This window comes from Oculina patagonica, chromosome 6, assembly GCF_052425735.1.
Source record: "Oculina patagonica isolate OP01 chromosome 6, crgOcupat, whole genome shotgun sequence".
Classification (NCBI taxonomy): domain Eukaryota; kingdom Metazoa; phylum Cnidaria; class Anthozoa; order Scleractinia; family Oculinidae; genus Oculina; species Oculina patagonica.
In genome coordinates, this window is record NC_135763.1 from 34820954 (window position 1) to 34835703 (window position 14750).

The 14750-nt window shown below is 39.5% G+C and overlaps 2 protein-coding genes and 1 pseudogene across 3 annotated transcripts in view; all 3 read left to right on the forward strand.

The window, feature by feature from the left end:
• Window positions 1-3109, forward strand: part of LOC144656473 (uncharacterized) — a 228987-nt gene extending 225878 nt beyond the window's left edge. Inside the window, exon 2 of the mRNA XM_078516691.1 lies at window positions 3095-3109. The gene's annotated coding sequence lies outside the window, so the exon portion shown is untranslated. The remainder of the gene's footprint in view (window positions 1-3094) is intronic.
• Window positions 3110-4708: 1599 nt separating this feature from the next.
• On the forward strand, window positions 4709-6839 carry LOC144657230 (uncharacterized). The gene has a single exon (XM_078517535.1). It carries the CDS (start codon window positions 4709-4711, stop codon window positions 5627-5629), a length of 921 nt encoding a protein of 306 aa, XP_078373661.1. The 3' UTR covers window positions 5630-6839.
• Window positions 6840-7630: 791 nt separating this feature from the next.
• On the forward strand, window positions 7631-14486 carry LOC144657029 (uncharacterized; annotated as a pseudogene). Its single transcript, XR_013571436.1, has 2 exons — window positions 7631-8231; window positions 11089-14486. The product of XR_013571436.1 is annotated as an uncharacterized LOC144657029 (transcript).
• Window positions 14487-14750: the final 264 nt, after the last annotated feature.

Sequence of the window (14750 nt, forward strand, 5' to 3'; positions counted from 1 at the left end):
AGTTCTGCCTCTCCTCCCGTCTCAAATCACTGAGCGATGCCATAAGTCCGCCAGAGGCCGGCGGCGCTGCAGTGAACGTGGAAGCGCTGTTCAAGATGCCGCTGTCCAGATTTTTGGGCGTAAAGCAGTTTTTTTTTTCTTATTCCAGTTAAAATCAGGATAAAACCAGTTTAATAAACCGAATAACTACCTTTTTGGTTGGACGTTATATAGTGCCAAAGTTCAAGGAAGGAGGAAGGCAAAAGTGACCTAGCCTGACTACAAAAAGTTGCCAAGTCAAGGTGGCCGACCACAATCTATTTATGCCTACCGTCTACCAATTTTTTTAACCTTCAAATTCGAATTTTAAAACTCAAAGTCACATTAAATCTCCAATTTTTCTAATTTCTCTAAATTTTTCTTATCCTTTGCCTTGAGAAAAACTATCTCGTCCAAAATCACCCAAAAGTTTACAAAACACCGCAAGACATAGATTCTGTTTTGAGCATAGGGTTTTTTGGATTGCTTGAAACGCGAACAAAATATTCGAATATAAAAATCCAAGGTAAGCGGTGAATAAACGGTTTTCAGGTGTACCCTCACCTTAAAAATAGCAGCCACTGGGTTTTGTGAAAACGATCAGACTGCTCGCTATCGGTTTTGGCTTTTTATTTTAGGTCAATTTTCTAAGAAACCTCGAACTCGTAGGCCATATCAGGCGATACTCCGTGGGATTTCCAGGATTACCTTACCCAAATTCGCAAGTAGCCAATCAGAAGCGCGATATACTGTCCTGATATCCTACGATATCAAGTCACTGACCTGATATGCCATCATATCACGGTCACTTTGAAGTAAAGTAGTGTTACTGTACGATGGATTGAAAAGAAGTTTTCCATCCAATAAAACAGAACTTCCTAATTTACATTTAGCGGTGTTTAGCGGTCATAAAAAGAGAGAAACTTTCCCCCCAAAACTAAACTTGAGCGCGCTCGCCAATTGCGCAATGTTTGCCGACGAGTACTGAGACATTCAGACTGAAAAAATGGAATCGGAATTTTCAATTTTTTTCCTTAATTTTGATTTTGAAAATTTAGAGAATGAAACTCTAAACAAACGAGTGGGGAAAAAAGGCAGAAAAGGAACTAGGTAAAAGTGTTGAAGACCAAGTCAACATAATTTGCAGTACGTACCTTGCAAGCATGGCTTCAACAGAGCAATAAATATAACCGGATTTTTAGCTGAATTTGGGTACGGTAAATACCTAATCGTACCTTTTTGGTACGCTTCGGCTGCATATCAGGCTCGTTTGGTCTCGCCATGGGTATTTTGGCTCGACTGCGTCTCGCCAAAATATGAACTATGGTTCGACCAAACTCACCTGATATGCCGCCGAAGCGTACCAAAAAGGTACGATTAGTAACTTGAAGATACTCCACGCACTTGTAAACTCGTGATTAAGATCTATGAGAGGACACACAGAAGGGTTTCGTTTTCGTCGGTGCGTGGCTCATAGCATGTGGCTGCTTTGCCGATTGTCCGCCTGATCGACTCCAGTCTAGCACTGCTTTCTATAGGTCATTTAAGATACGATGTCAAAATTATTCAAACACAGTTTACCATTTCTATGTAAATTAGCCGTCACTCCTACCCAGCTAGGTGAATGTTATTACCAGCAACACAGACATAGTTCGATAGTCAGCGCCTTCTTGGGGGCCTTTTCTACGGTTTCAGTAAAGGACATATATTGTGAAACGGGTGTACAAGCCAGCCGCAGCTGAGAAGGGCTTGAGGATTTCGTTTCTGAGAATCACATTTAGGTAAGTGTTTAAGGCCCACAAACATCAGTAGCAGAAAGAGGCCCGGGTATGCGACTGCGTTGAATATAAAAAATAGAGGCAACCACATGAATGTCGACTACCAACACCAAAGGGCTTCTAAAAGAACGGAAAATGACTTCCTGAGCTTTCAAGGCTCGTTCTCAGGCAAGTTGCGTGCTCAAAACAAAAGTGGTTGTATGTAAAAGCGAGGTGGTCGAACTAACGAATTGTTTGTTTTCAGGGTGGTTAATTCTTGGTCGAACAAACTTGTCAAAAAACAATCATCTGGTCATTTATGTTTTATTATTTTATATGTTCTTTATTATTTGATAGCTGAAATGATATCCGTGAAATCCTAAATGTTGTGCGCTCACTTGAAGCAATTTTAGAATTTTATGTCTGAAAAGCGTTGCCTTACTAGCCTGAACTTAAACAGCAAGACTTTTCGTAATTCTAATTGTTCTGCTCCTGTGCAGGAGTTTTCGTTACTGCCTTCTCAAAAGAAACAAATAAATTTAGAACCTGAGTTTCCAACAGTAAAACACATTGTACACACAACATAATTTTGACACAAGATCATACTTATTTTGCCATGTAAATGTTGGTTTTTCAAATTGCTCAGCCGATTAGTAATCTACTTCATCATCATCATCATCATTTTATTGGCCACTTAAGAAATTAATACGTACAAAATAACTTTAATAGATAGGGCGAGGAGACCTCAAAGAAACCAGAAGGCTTATGGGGGAGGCCACCTCGGGTTAGCAATATGTTAGGCCAATTTCAGACTCATTTTATTAGAAATTTAATCTTTTTTTTTAAGAAGGGAAGCTACTCTAACCAGTGATCGATTCTGGTAAAGCTGATTTATTATGGGAACTTATTATGGGAACGTAATCTCCCTCAAAATTTACATTCATCCTCGTTCATCTTGCATGCACTGTAAAATTACCAAGCATTTTATTCACAAGCAGTGGCATTAGCAGCTGACTTCGTTAGGTTTTCTTATTGTTTGCAAAACATCTTTATCGTGTTAACAGCTTGACTACCGTCAGATTCTGATGGTTTCACGAGTGGAGCTGTATTATGACGGGAATGCGAAAAACAAACATAGCAGAAACGGAGAAAAAACGTAGACTATTTTATTGCAGGAAAAGATATGTTTTTTCTAATAAAATTATCATGATATTTGAAAGAAATTTAAAAATGAAAGTCTCCTTTCGAGGAGTGAAGCATGCTGAGAGCCATCAATTTGTCACTATTTAATGACGTTTTTATTTTTCCTTCGCAGAGAGAACAATAACATTTTTCTGCTCATAATCCGATGTCATGATATGCCTTGACATCAGATTATGGGCAGAAAATAGCAATTGTTCTCTGTGTGTAAACAATATGAATCGCGGTAATTACATGGCGACGGCTAAAACTGTAGTGCAGAATACTTTACCGTAAAAACAAACCGTTCATTTTTTTTTGTTTCAACTACAAGTTTTGTTTGAAAAGTTAGACTGAAACGCTCGTATCACTATGAACTTCTCAAATGTCACGTGGCTTATCTGCGCTTCCATGGAATCAAGTGAGTAGGCGTACCTTCAGTCCGGGATGTTAGCCCATTGTTAAAGCCCATTGCATCGGACTCCAACGCGCATGCGCTGACTAATAGGCAACCGCATCTTACATTAAATGTCTTGCATTGCCTTAAACTTGCTAACATAAAAGTGTGTCAGCCTGCAAAATTTTGTGATTCTTTTACGCAGTTGCCACACGTGCCTATCACAAGCAAAATACCAGAAAATTAAAATTCCAAACAAAAGTAGAAGCTTGAGGATAAATAAATTAGATGAAATTTGTCTGATCTTTGTTTTTCTTTTGTCAATTAGATTTTTTGGAAACTACGAGACTTTTATAAAAAAAGCGCCTGAATTTAAGGCTGGCCACGCCAAATAAATGACCATACCTTGTTTCTTCTCAGTTTATTGTTCCTTTTCGGGGCTTTCAGTTCTTACTTTGTTATACAATTAGTTCAAGGTTTATTTACAGAAAAGATCTAAATTATGATGAAATAGCCGCTTTCGTTGTTTGTCCCTCAGAAATTACCTGTCTAATTTGCATTTTAATGTAAACTAAACATGGTAGCTGTCGTGAATAAGACCTGTTTATCCTTATCCAGTCAGGTGTACTTCATTTTGTTGGTAGAGTCGTATACTCCAACCAAAATCTAGAGAGTATCCTTTTAAGAGGGGGGCGATAATGGGCCACATCTCTAGTGACAGCTAACCAACGCTATTCAGTCAGTAAACTGTTAGAAAAAAGAACTTACTCAGTAAACAGCAAAAAAGGAGATTAGTCAGTTAATTTATGCGATTTTACAACTTTTAACAGCTACAGATGGTATCTTTTTTGCAAAATTAGCAACGCTTTTTGTTAAGAAAAGCCTTAAACTGATAACTAGAGCCACAGCTTGGAGCTTGTAGGGACGATTAGGACTGTGCAATGTTTCTCAACAGCTAGTCGGGGTCACGGTGAAATGAAATTCACATTTCTATCTCAAAAACATTTTTATTTGTCCTAGAAATTCTCTTAAATGTGGTCGTTGATATCTGCTAAGTACCGCTTCCATAAAAAAGTCGAGTTCCTTTTATACGTTAGTCAGTTCATATTTTGCCATTTATACGGTTGCGATAGCAGAAAATCGTTGTTATACGCAAACAATTAACCCCATTGTACCCTCTTTCATGTTAATGGTGCTCCATAGTAATTTATTCGATGTCATCTGGTCCATTCATGTTATTTAACTTTGATGTAAACACTTTACTGTTGGCAAGACTAGGGAAAAACAAAGAACGTAACTTTTCCATGAACTTCAGTTTGCATTTGTTTTCAAAGGCATTTCTGACTGGCTGTTCATGATGGTGTGTGACTGGTTCAAGTTTATGATGTCCATTCCTCGTGATGAGCCAATGACGAAAACAGAAAAGTTCACTCAGTGCTCCTGCCTGATTGCATATATCGTGGGAGGCATTACCTTTCTCGTTGCACCTGAGCTGTGGGCCTTCATTTTCCAGTTGGACCTTGAGGGCCGTTCTGAGGGGTACATTCGCTTGGTGGGGATCGGCTTGAACGAGATTGGCCTCATTCTGTTGATCGCAGCGCGTTCCAACCACAAGATGTCCCTCCACCAGGAATGTTTAACGTCCATTCCAGGTCGTCTGGTGTTAGTTAATGGAATATTGCTGATGATGATCCTAAGGAACATGCTGCCACTCTCCTTCGCCCTGTTTTACATGGCCCTCGATTCGTCCCTCGCTCTCATCACCCTGGTGATTTGGTGCTGGGATACAGAAGAAGCCTCATTGGCCACTTTCTTAAGTGAAATCTTCGCACCTATTTTGAGGAGCCGCGAGTCCAAAACAGGCGGGTCTGTCCTGGTTATCTTCTGCCTCGGCGTCATCCAGTTTGTTTTCTGGCTTGTGTTGGTAATAAGGCCTGATTCCGCTCAGCAAATGTTCCACTTGGATCCGTTCCATGGCTATTCTGGCGGATACTTGGCCGCCTACTTTTTTCTGGTTTCTTTACATGGTTTATACCACGTAGTTGGTGCCAGTAATGTCAACCGCTGCTTGAGTTTCGCCTTCATCTTTTACCGAATCGTGTTGAATGTCCCTGTGTTCATAATTTTGTTTCTTGTTGATCAAATCGAGAGAAATCTCTTCATCGTTTTGATGAGCTTTGATGTGTCATTTGCCGTTATAATATTCATCTCCTTAATTCTGGAAAAGCGAAATGAAAATAATTCGAGCGAAGAGATGGAAAAGTTAAATGATAACTAGTAATCGTTTGAAGTTATTAATCGAAGGAAGAAAATTGGAGGGAAATAGCGAAGATTGAAAATAACTTTGGGTTTCATACCGGGGAACTCCTTTATATATAGGCGGGGTGGGGATACTCGTCGTCTCGCGTAGGGGTGTGAATTAAGTAGTTTGGTCTCCCTCAGGATGTTCAGGACAGAACACCAAGATTTTGTGCCGTCTATTTTTGCGGTCTCGTTTAGGCTTGCACGTGAACATTTTTGACAATGCTTTCATGATGTACTTACATGTATAGGTGAAAGCATTCGATGATAATTTTTTTTGTAGCTCTCATTTGTATGTATTTCAAAATCGCGCTCACTTAGGTTTGGAAAAAACTTGAGAAATGCCCTTTTTAGTGATTCCTTTCTCTTTCACTGGGAGTCCCAAGACCGGGAAATCATACAAACCACTGATCTTTGTACATGTAAGCTTAGTGAAAAATAAAACACAAACAATACAAACCTAATAAAACAATGCATGTTGTTAAACAGTAGACATCTCGTATGCTACGCGACAAAAAAAATTTTAAAAGTGACCGTTAGAATAGAACAACAACAACGAATTATGAAAATTTTTTACTGGATAAAAATTACTTTAAATTGTAGAGGAAAGGCAGTGTTCGGCACTAACTTTCTTGCCAATTTGCCCTTTGGGCAACCAGCTCTGGTGTTTTGGTTGCCCATGTGTCTTTTTGGTTGCCTACGTGGTAAACGTTTGTTGCCCATTAGCACTCATAACATGTCATAAGAAAAATTCAAACTTGCAAAAAAAGCTCAACTTTATTTTACAAACTCGCGTTCTTGTTTTGGTGTTGCAACAGTGATTTATTTGGTGATAAACCAGTCATAGAGCACAGGCTCATTGACACTGAATAAAGCAGTTTATAAAAACTACAACTTTTATCTCATTTTTTTTATGTTCACTTCTGTATCCGACTATCCGTCTATCAAACATCAGCCACAGAAAGTCCGTCTTCCACGTGGTTTGGTATTTTCTCACTGCCTTGCCTTTGTACTTAGTTCCGGGTTTCTCAGTAGAGATTTCCTCCAGGTTTGTTTTCTTAGCTTCTTGAACCTCTTCAACTTATTTTCCTTCTTCCCTTTCATTGTCCTTTTGCTTTTCTTTCAAAAAACCAAACTGAACTCCACTCATTTTGGCTTATTTTCAGGCATCAACAATTAGCTGCGAACATGGTCAAGTCTCCAGTGGGTAATTTGTGAATCGAAAGCTCGCACTGAAAAGTCTGTTCGCAAGATAAAACACTTTTTAATAAATGTTTGTAAAAACCAGGTTAAGTAATCATTAGTTGTTATTTATATAACATGCTAGCCATTTTACAGGAAATGTCGCAAGAATTTTACATGAAATGTCGCAAAGGTCAAGTTTAGACTTCACTTTGTTCTACACGTTGGTAAGTTTTCACGATTAGAAAACCCCTCGACGTTACTTGACGATGAAAAAATAAACGACAATACGGTATTGCTATTCGCCCACGAATATATTTTAACAAGAGAGGATTTAACCTACATTTTATCATGACTTGTTCTTTGTGACCACTTTCTTCAAGATGTCGTGACAAGATTGGTTGTCATCGGTCACTGTGCTAAAACATTCCTGCTGAGGCGTTGACAACCCCAATACTTTTTATAAAAAATATATATAAAAAAAACCTTCGCCGATATGTACTGAAGTTTATTTCAGCGTTTACAGACGTAGATTAACTTCCATTAGTGAATTTTCGAAATCTATTTCAATTATTGTCGAGTCGTAAAAAAATAAAACAAGGAAATATAGCGGAACTGAACTTCCGACCTGATAGCCAGCGTAGCTTGGCGTTGTAGTCAGTCAGGGAGAGCGAGAAATCGCGCGCGGGAGCAAAGCGACGGCGGAAGGCAGAACGCTTGTGCGCGCGATTTCTCGCTCTCCCTGACTGACTAGAACGCCAAGCTACGCTGGCTACCGACCTGAAAAACCACATGACTGGCGGGAATTTGAGCTGCACTGAGTTGGGTTTGTTCCATGGACTCCATGGGTTCATTCCCCATTCTCCGATTCCCCATTCCCTGTTTTAAAGATAGCCGGTGATAGATCACATCTTGCCGAATCCCGTCGGAAGCACCGCCAAAACATCTTTTCTTTTACAAACTATTCGTCGAATACACTCCCTTTGTTCGTCTTTAAGTGTTTTGTAAACAAAACTCTTAAGAGATTTTCTAAAATCTAGGAGAACTCGCTTTCTACTTTATTCCGCTCAACACCCGCCATGATAACAATAATCTACGCGCGATATTTTTTTGGACCGGAAATTAGACTTGAACTCAGTTAGCCAATCAGGATAGAGTTCTAATGTTGCCTTTTGTTTTATGACCAACCAGATTCTGGACTTTTTACAGACGACTCGACAAGTAATTGTATCAGGCGTTCATTTTTCCGTTGACCCCTCCGCCGCGAAAAAAATAACGCCTGATCGCAGGTTACGGTTTCAGTAAAGGACATACATTGTGAAACGGGTGTACAAGCCAGCCGCAGCTGAGAAGACTGAGAAGGGCTTGAGAATATCGTTTCTGGGAATCACATTCAGGTGAGTGTTAAACGCACAGAAACATCAGAAAGCAGAAAGATAGTCCGGTTATGCGACTGCTTAGACTTTCTCAAAGTCCGACTTCGTCGCTCATTTATCGCGACTTCGTCGCTCCAAAGAGTCGACTTGGGGCAAGTCTAGCGACTGCTTTGAATAATAAGATAGAGGCAACCACATTAATGGCTGCCACCAAAACCTATGCGTTTTTAATGGCTTCTAAAAAAACTGAAAATTATTGCTTGAGCTTTCAAGGCTCGCTCCCAGGCAAGTTGCGTGCTCAAAATAAAAGTAGTCAGGTATCAGGAGCCATAGTCCCCGATTATGGCTCCTGGTTGTATGTAATAGCGAGGTGGTCGAATTAACAAATTGTTTGCCTGTTAAGGGTGGTTTATAGTTCTTGGTCGAACAAACCACAGGGCACAGAGGAGTCAAGCGTGTCCGCAATTCAAAATCTTTACCGTGCAAAACGACCTTCAAAGCGATCGTGTAAGCGTACGTGATACAGTGCCGTCATGCGATACTTTGTTTACGGATTGTCTGGCAGGATCCTATTCTGACGACGATTCTTTTTCGCCCACAAACATTGCTGTCTGCGGATGTCGCACGAGGTACGAATACGATATCACCAGACAATCTGTAAACAAGTATCGCATGACGGCCCTGTATCACGTAGGCTTACACGATCGCTTTGAAGGTCGTTTTGCACGGTAGAGATTTTAAATTATGAACAAACTTGACTCCTCTGTGCACAAACTTGTCAAAAACGAACATCTGGTGATTTATGTTTTATTATTTATGTTACCAACAGCATGAATAAATTTATGAAGGGGAATTTTGCTCGACCTGTGTCTTTTAAAACGCTTATTTCTCAGCTGTTATGGGTGCGATTAAGCTCAAATTTTACAGAGACATATAGAAATGATAAACGATTGTGAATGTCATCTTTTATTTGGTAGATTGCATTTAACAGCGATGTTATAGCCTCGTTAGTGCCAAATTGGGAAAACATGATTTTGTTACAGAGTTTGCGGAACGAGTAGGAGACAGCACACTGTGATCTTGTCAAAAACTAATCAGTCAATACCTCTAGAGTGTCACAACAAAAGCGGATTTTTTAATTTAATTTAATTTTTAATTTTTTTATTTAATTTTTTAATTGAATCAGTTATGCAGCGTCTTTAACCCGAAATTTTATTCATCCTGCCAATGCCGTGGAGAAATTAACCGATAGAACGCAATGAATAAAACATTTCGTTGGAAGTAAAATGGCCACGGTGCGTGATTTATAAAAATTGATCATTGCTTGTCAACAGAACTAACAAGGTGGGGCCTAAGGGGCCAAAAAGCCACACATGTGGCAGCCCCACCAGCACTATTGGCAAGAACGAAAGAAAAAGAAAAACAACGCGTGCAAAGGTCTGAAACGCAAAACAAATACTGAATCAGACCATATCCATAGTTCGTCATAAATGCGCCAGCCCAAGTCTTGCACGCAACACAACAAGGTCAACTTAACCCTATTAAACCAGTACATGACATAAAAAGAACAACAATAAATGCGCCAGCCCATGCCTGGAACGCAACGCTCTAATAAACTAGAGGTTAATAAGCCTAAAATGTAAATTAAAATCAAATTAAAAATCTCGAGTCACTACGAACCATAAGCAAAATAGCTGCAGCCCACGTCTGAACAGCTCAAGAAAATGAAAACAATTATTACCGATACTCTTACAAGATTAACATTCTAGACGGATTAGTGACAGCCCATGTCTAAACCACTTGAGTCGAGAAATTCAACTACCGATACTCTTTCAAGAACATTCCACACGGATAAATGACAGCCCATGTCTGAACCACTTGAGTCGTGAAATATAATGCTGTAAGAACACTACACTGTATACAAATCGCGCCCCTTATAATGGCACGTTACGCCGCGTCTTTCACTACATGTGTTAAATGGCCTAATACTTGCCATCCTCATTTTTCTTAGTTAATTATATCTTTTTGGGGCACCTTTTTTTTATTTAACTATTCATGGTGAAAACAGCCTCTTCACTTGTTTGCCCCTCAGAATCCAATTTGCATTTTAATATCAAAACAAACATGGTACCTACCTTGAAATAGCTTTTTATCAGACAGGTGTACTTTAAGATAACAGGTCTGAAACGAGATTTTAAAAGAAGGTCATTTTGGTCTGAAGTAGAGTCACATACTCTAATCAAAATCTAGAGAGTACCCTCTGAAGTTAATGGTGTTCCACAGTTATTTATTCGATGTCACCTGGTCCGTTCTTTTTATTTAACTTTTATGCAAATACTTTTATCGTAGCGGAGATGTGCCTGTTGGCAAGACTAAGGGAAAAAAGAACGTAAACTTCAATTTATATTTGCTTTTATACAGTTTTTATACAATTAAACCTCACGAGTAACAGCCTGTATGGCAATTAGCACAAATTTCAGTAGGATATCTAGGTTCTTAATATGTTCTTATTTTCTGAAGAAACATTTACATTGTTGTTAATAGAGTTTTTAGCGGTAGTATTCAGCCATTTCCTTTTATTTATGTTTTTGTGATTGTATAAATAATATTTTATGATTTTCAACATTACCGTTTACATTGCAACTGGAGTGATAAGGTTCCTAAGTGTCTCCAAAGAGGATCCAAAAAGTCGTCTTATCCCTAAAAGTAAACATTGTTTTTAACGTTTTTAGAAAACAAGAACCTATTTACAAATTTCAGGCTGAAGAGGTTCCAATAAAGAGGGTGTATCAGTAAGTATCACTAGCAAATTGTAGCTTAACTGGTTCTTAAAAATCAGGTCCTTACTCGCAGGTTTTTACTGTATTTGTTTTCAAAGGCTGTTCACGATGGTGTGTGACTGGTTCAAGTTTATGATGTCCATTCCTCGTGATGAGCCAATGACGAAAACAGAAAAATTCACTCAGTGGTCCTGCCTGATTGCATATATCGTTGGAGGCATTACCTTTCTCGTTGCACCTGAGCTGTGGGCGATCATTTTACAGGTGGACCTTTTTGGCCGTTCTGTGGGGTACATTCGCTTGGTGGGGATCGGTTTGATCGAGATTGGCCTCATTCTGTTGATCGCAGCACGTTCCAACCACAAGACGTCCCGCCACCAGGAATGTTTGACGTCCATTCCAGGTCGTCTGGTGTTAGTTAATGGAATATTGCTGATGATGATCCTAAGGAACATGTTGCCACTCTCCTTCGCCCTGTTCTACATGGCCCTAGATTCATCCCTCGCTCTCATCACCCTGGTGATTTGGTGCCGGGATACAGAAGGAGCCTCATTGGCCACTTTCTTGAGTGAAATCTTCGCACCTATTTTCGAGAGCCGTTATTCCAAAGCAGGCGGGTCTATCTTGGTAATCTTCTGCCTCGGTGTTATCCAGTTTGTTTTCTGGCTTGTGTTGGTTATAAGACCTGATTCCGCTCAGCAAATGTTCCACTTGGATCCGTTCCAAGGCTATTCTGGCGGATACTTGGCCGCCTACTTTTTCCTGGTTTCTGTACATGGCTTATACCACGTAGTTGGTGCCAGTAATGTCAACCGCTGCTTGAGTTTCGCCTTCGTCTTTTACCGAATCGTGTTGAATGTCCCTGTGTTCATAATTTTGTTTCTTGTTGATCAAATCGAGAGAAATCTCTTCATTGTTTTGATGAGCTTTGATGTGTCATTTGCCGTTATAATATTCATCTCTCTAATTCTGGAAAAGCGAATGAAAAAATTCGAGCGAAGAGATGGAAAAGTTAAATGATAACTAGTAATCGTCTGCAGTTATTAATCGAAAGGAGTAAAGTCGAGGGAAATAGCGAAGACTGTGAATAATTAGTAAATAAACCCCTTCAGGCGGCTGGTATATTGGAGGATAATGCCCAAGGCTGAAATATTGTCGAAAAATGAACAGTTTGGCCGAGAAGCGAACCTTCGAGGGCAACTGTGAAGTTTCGAGGACAATCTTTCAGCCAAGGGCATTATCCTCCAATATACCAGCAAGCCAGAAAGGAGTTTATTTATTTTATAACCCTCCGATTAATTTCTACAACGCGCTTTATTGCCAGTAAATTTATAGGAAAAACCTATGTAAGAAACCCGGCGTAACTGTGGTTGAAACGGATGTAAGTTGATTGGTTAACGTGATTTTTTAACTCTGTGATTTCAGTAAAAGTTAGAATTGAATAAGGCGACTTCATTCGTTTGTTTTGTGCTTGCCTAAAAAATCGGACGACGGATATCAAATCGGACGGGGTATATTCGCTGATACCCGTCGTCCGATTTTGTACCACGTGATACGTTTTGTCCAATGAGCGCGCGCAAAAATTAATGGGTGGGTTATAACGTGGGGTATCATACCTGGGGGGAACTCCCATATAAAAGGGGCGGGGATTCTCGTCGTCTCGCATAGGGATGTAAATTACGGATTTTGACCTCATTAAAGGTGCTTTGGACAGAACGGCAATATTTTAACCGTGGAGGTCTCGTTAAGGCTTGCACATTAACGCTTTTAAAATCAATATATAACTAAAGGCATTCGATGATAATGTTTTACCATCATTAAAGTCATTGTAGCTTTTATTTGTGTGTGTTTCAAAACTGGCTGTTTAAATCGAACAATAACACAAAGTATCTAAACGTTTTAGAGTCGGGTACTGAGATTAGGGACCTGGTGCTACCGCCATTGCGGATCAAATCACAGGGACTGGTCACAAAAAAAAATTGGCACCATTTTGACATTGGCTACTGGAAAAATTAGCTTACATTGTAGAAGAAAGGAGACTTTATTTATTCCAGATTTCCGATGGGCTTTGAACATCTCAGTAGTGAAGCAGTTCTCCTAAGCTTGTAATTCCACTGTTCTTCTAGTGTAGCAGTTGTTATTTTTTGGGGGGCTAGAGGCATTGTTTCTGTTGTTTGTTGTATTGTTCTCTCGAAGGGTAACGAGCCACTTATGTGAGATCTTGCCGGAGCTTTTACCTGAACGTCAACGTTTGCAGTGAAAGGCTTATACTTTCTTAGCTACTTAGATCAGACGAAATTTTTTGTATTGTGCTTATCATAGGGTATTTGTTAAGAGTAGTCAATGCGAGCCTGCGAAGACCACTATTCACTTCACAGCGGTCAAACGCAAAAAAAAATGACGTCACCTCCGGTTTTCGGCGCATTGAACTTTCTAAGAGCTTGACTCGAAAGTGGGCAAGAATTTTGTAGGAAATTGTCATAGAAATAGTACGGTAAAAGAAAATTTCAAGCTGGGAAACTCAATGGAGATCAATTATCAAATTTCCCATCCATAAACTGCGTATGAACCTTAACTTTTCAGGGACGGCGTTAAAAGCGAAGGCTTTCGGAAAATTTAAGACTTTGAATGGAGAATTTTGGAGGGAATTGCACAGGAACTGCGCACGCGCGTAGCGTTTGACCGCTGTGTGACTATACACTGTTTTGGTAGTAAAATATTTGTAGTGCATAGTGATTAGTGATTAGAAATTTACATTGAAATGGTAATAATTTATAATCCCAGCTTGAACTTGTCAGATTGTTTTAATAGTACTACTTCTACTTAGCACTTCTTCAAATTAGCAAGTTTTCATGATGTATCGACTTAATTTATTCACGTGACCTTAGCGATGGAACTTTATGAAGCAACGTCACCTGTATCACCGGGAGAGAATTCGCCAAGTTTTTCAAAATGTGCTGACGGTGACTGTATCACCGCTAAATGTAATAAACAACGCTAAATGTAATACCAACCGCAAATGTAATAAAAATTACACCGCTTCTTATTAAAGCGTGAACACTTAAAATATGTCTGGAATGTTCTTTGTCTTTTAACCAATCACATGCGAGAACTTCAGACCGCAGAAACCACATGGGTTTCCATCGGTCACGGAACAATATTTGGTTCTCGTTTCGCTCCAATTTACAAGTAAACACACTAATTGTAATTCCTTCCTTTTTGAGAACATTCACTGCTCCACTGAAGAATAGGTTTGAGTGATTTTTTTTATAGAAAAAATTGAAAAACCGATGCGCCCGACGCTACGATTTGCCCCAGTTGCCGCCAATTTTCAAAAATTGTAACGAATTCGTATCTGCAGTTACCGTTCGCCTGATGGCATGTTACAATTTGTACTGAGGTAAGCTTGCATTTTCCGGTTTTTATCTCACCCCAACTATTGTAGCAGACCTAAACACTGATAGAAGGAAGGTTTGTTTCTTCGATAACAGCGAAACGATAGCGGGAAGGAAAAGCGAAAATCAAACGATTGAGCGATTGAGGTGTTTACTTTGCACCAATCACGCCAACATTTTGAATAATTTTCGTCTGGAGCCTTTGCAGTTTGCAGTCTTACGATCACGGAACCTCTAATTGCCTAAGGGTTGAAATCGTTTGCCGAAATAAATCGAATCCCTTGTTCTACCGAAAAGATTTACAATCAGTAACGAAAACTCCACAATTTTGTATTTTATATTCGGTTTATCGTGTTTACATCTTA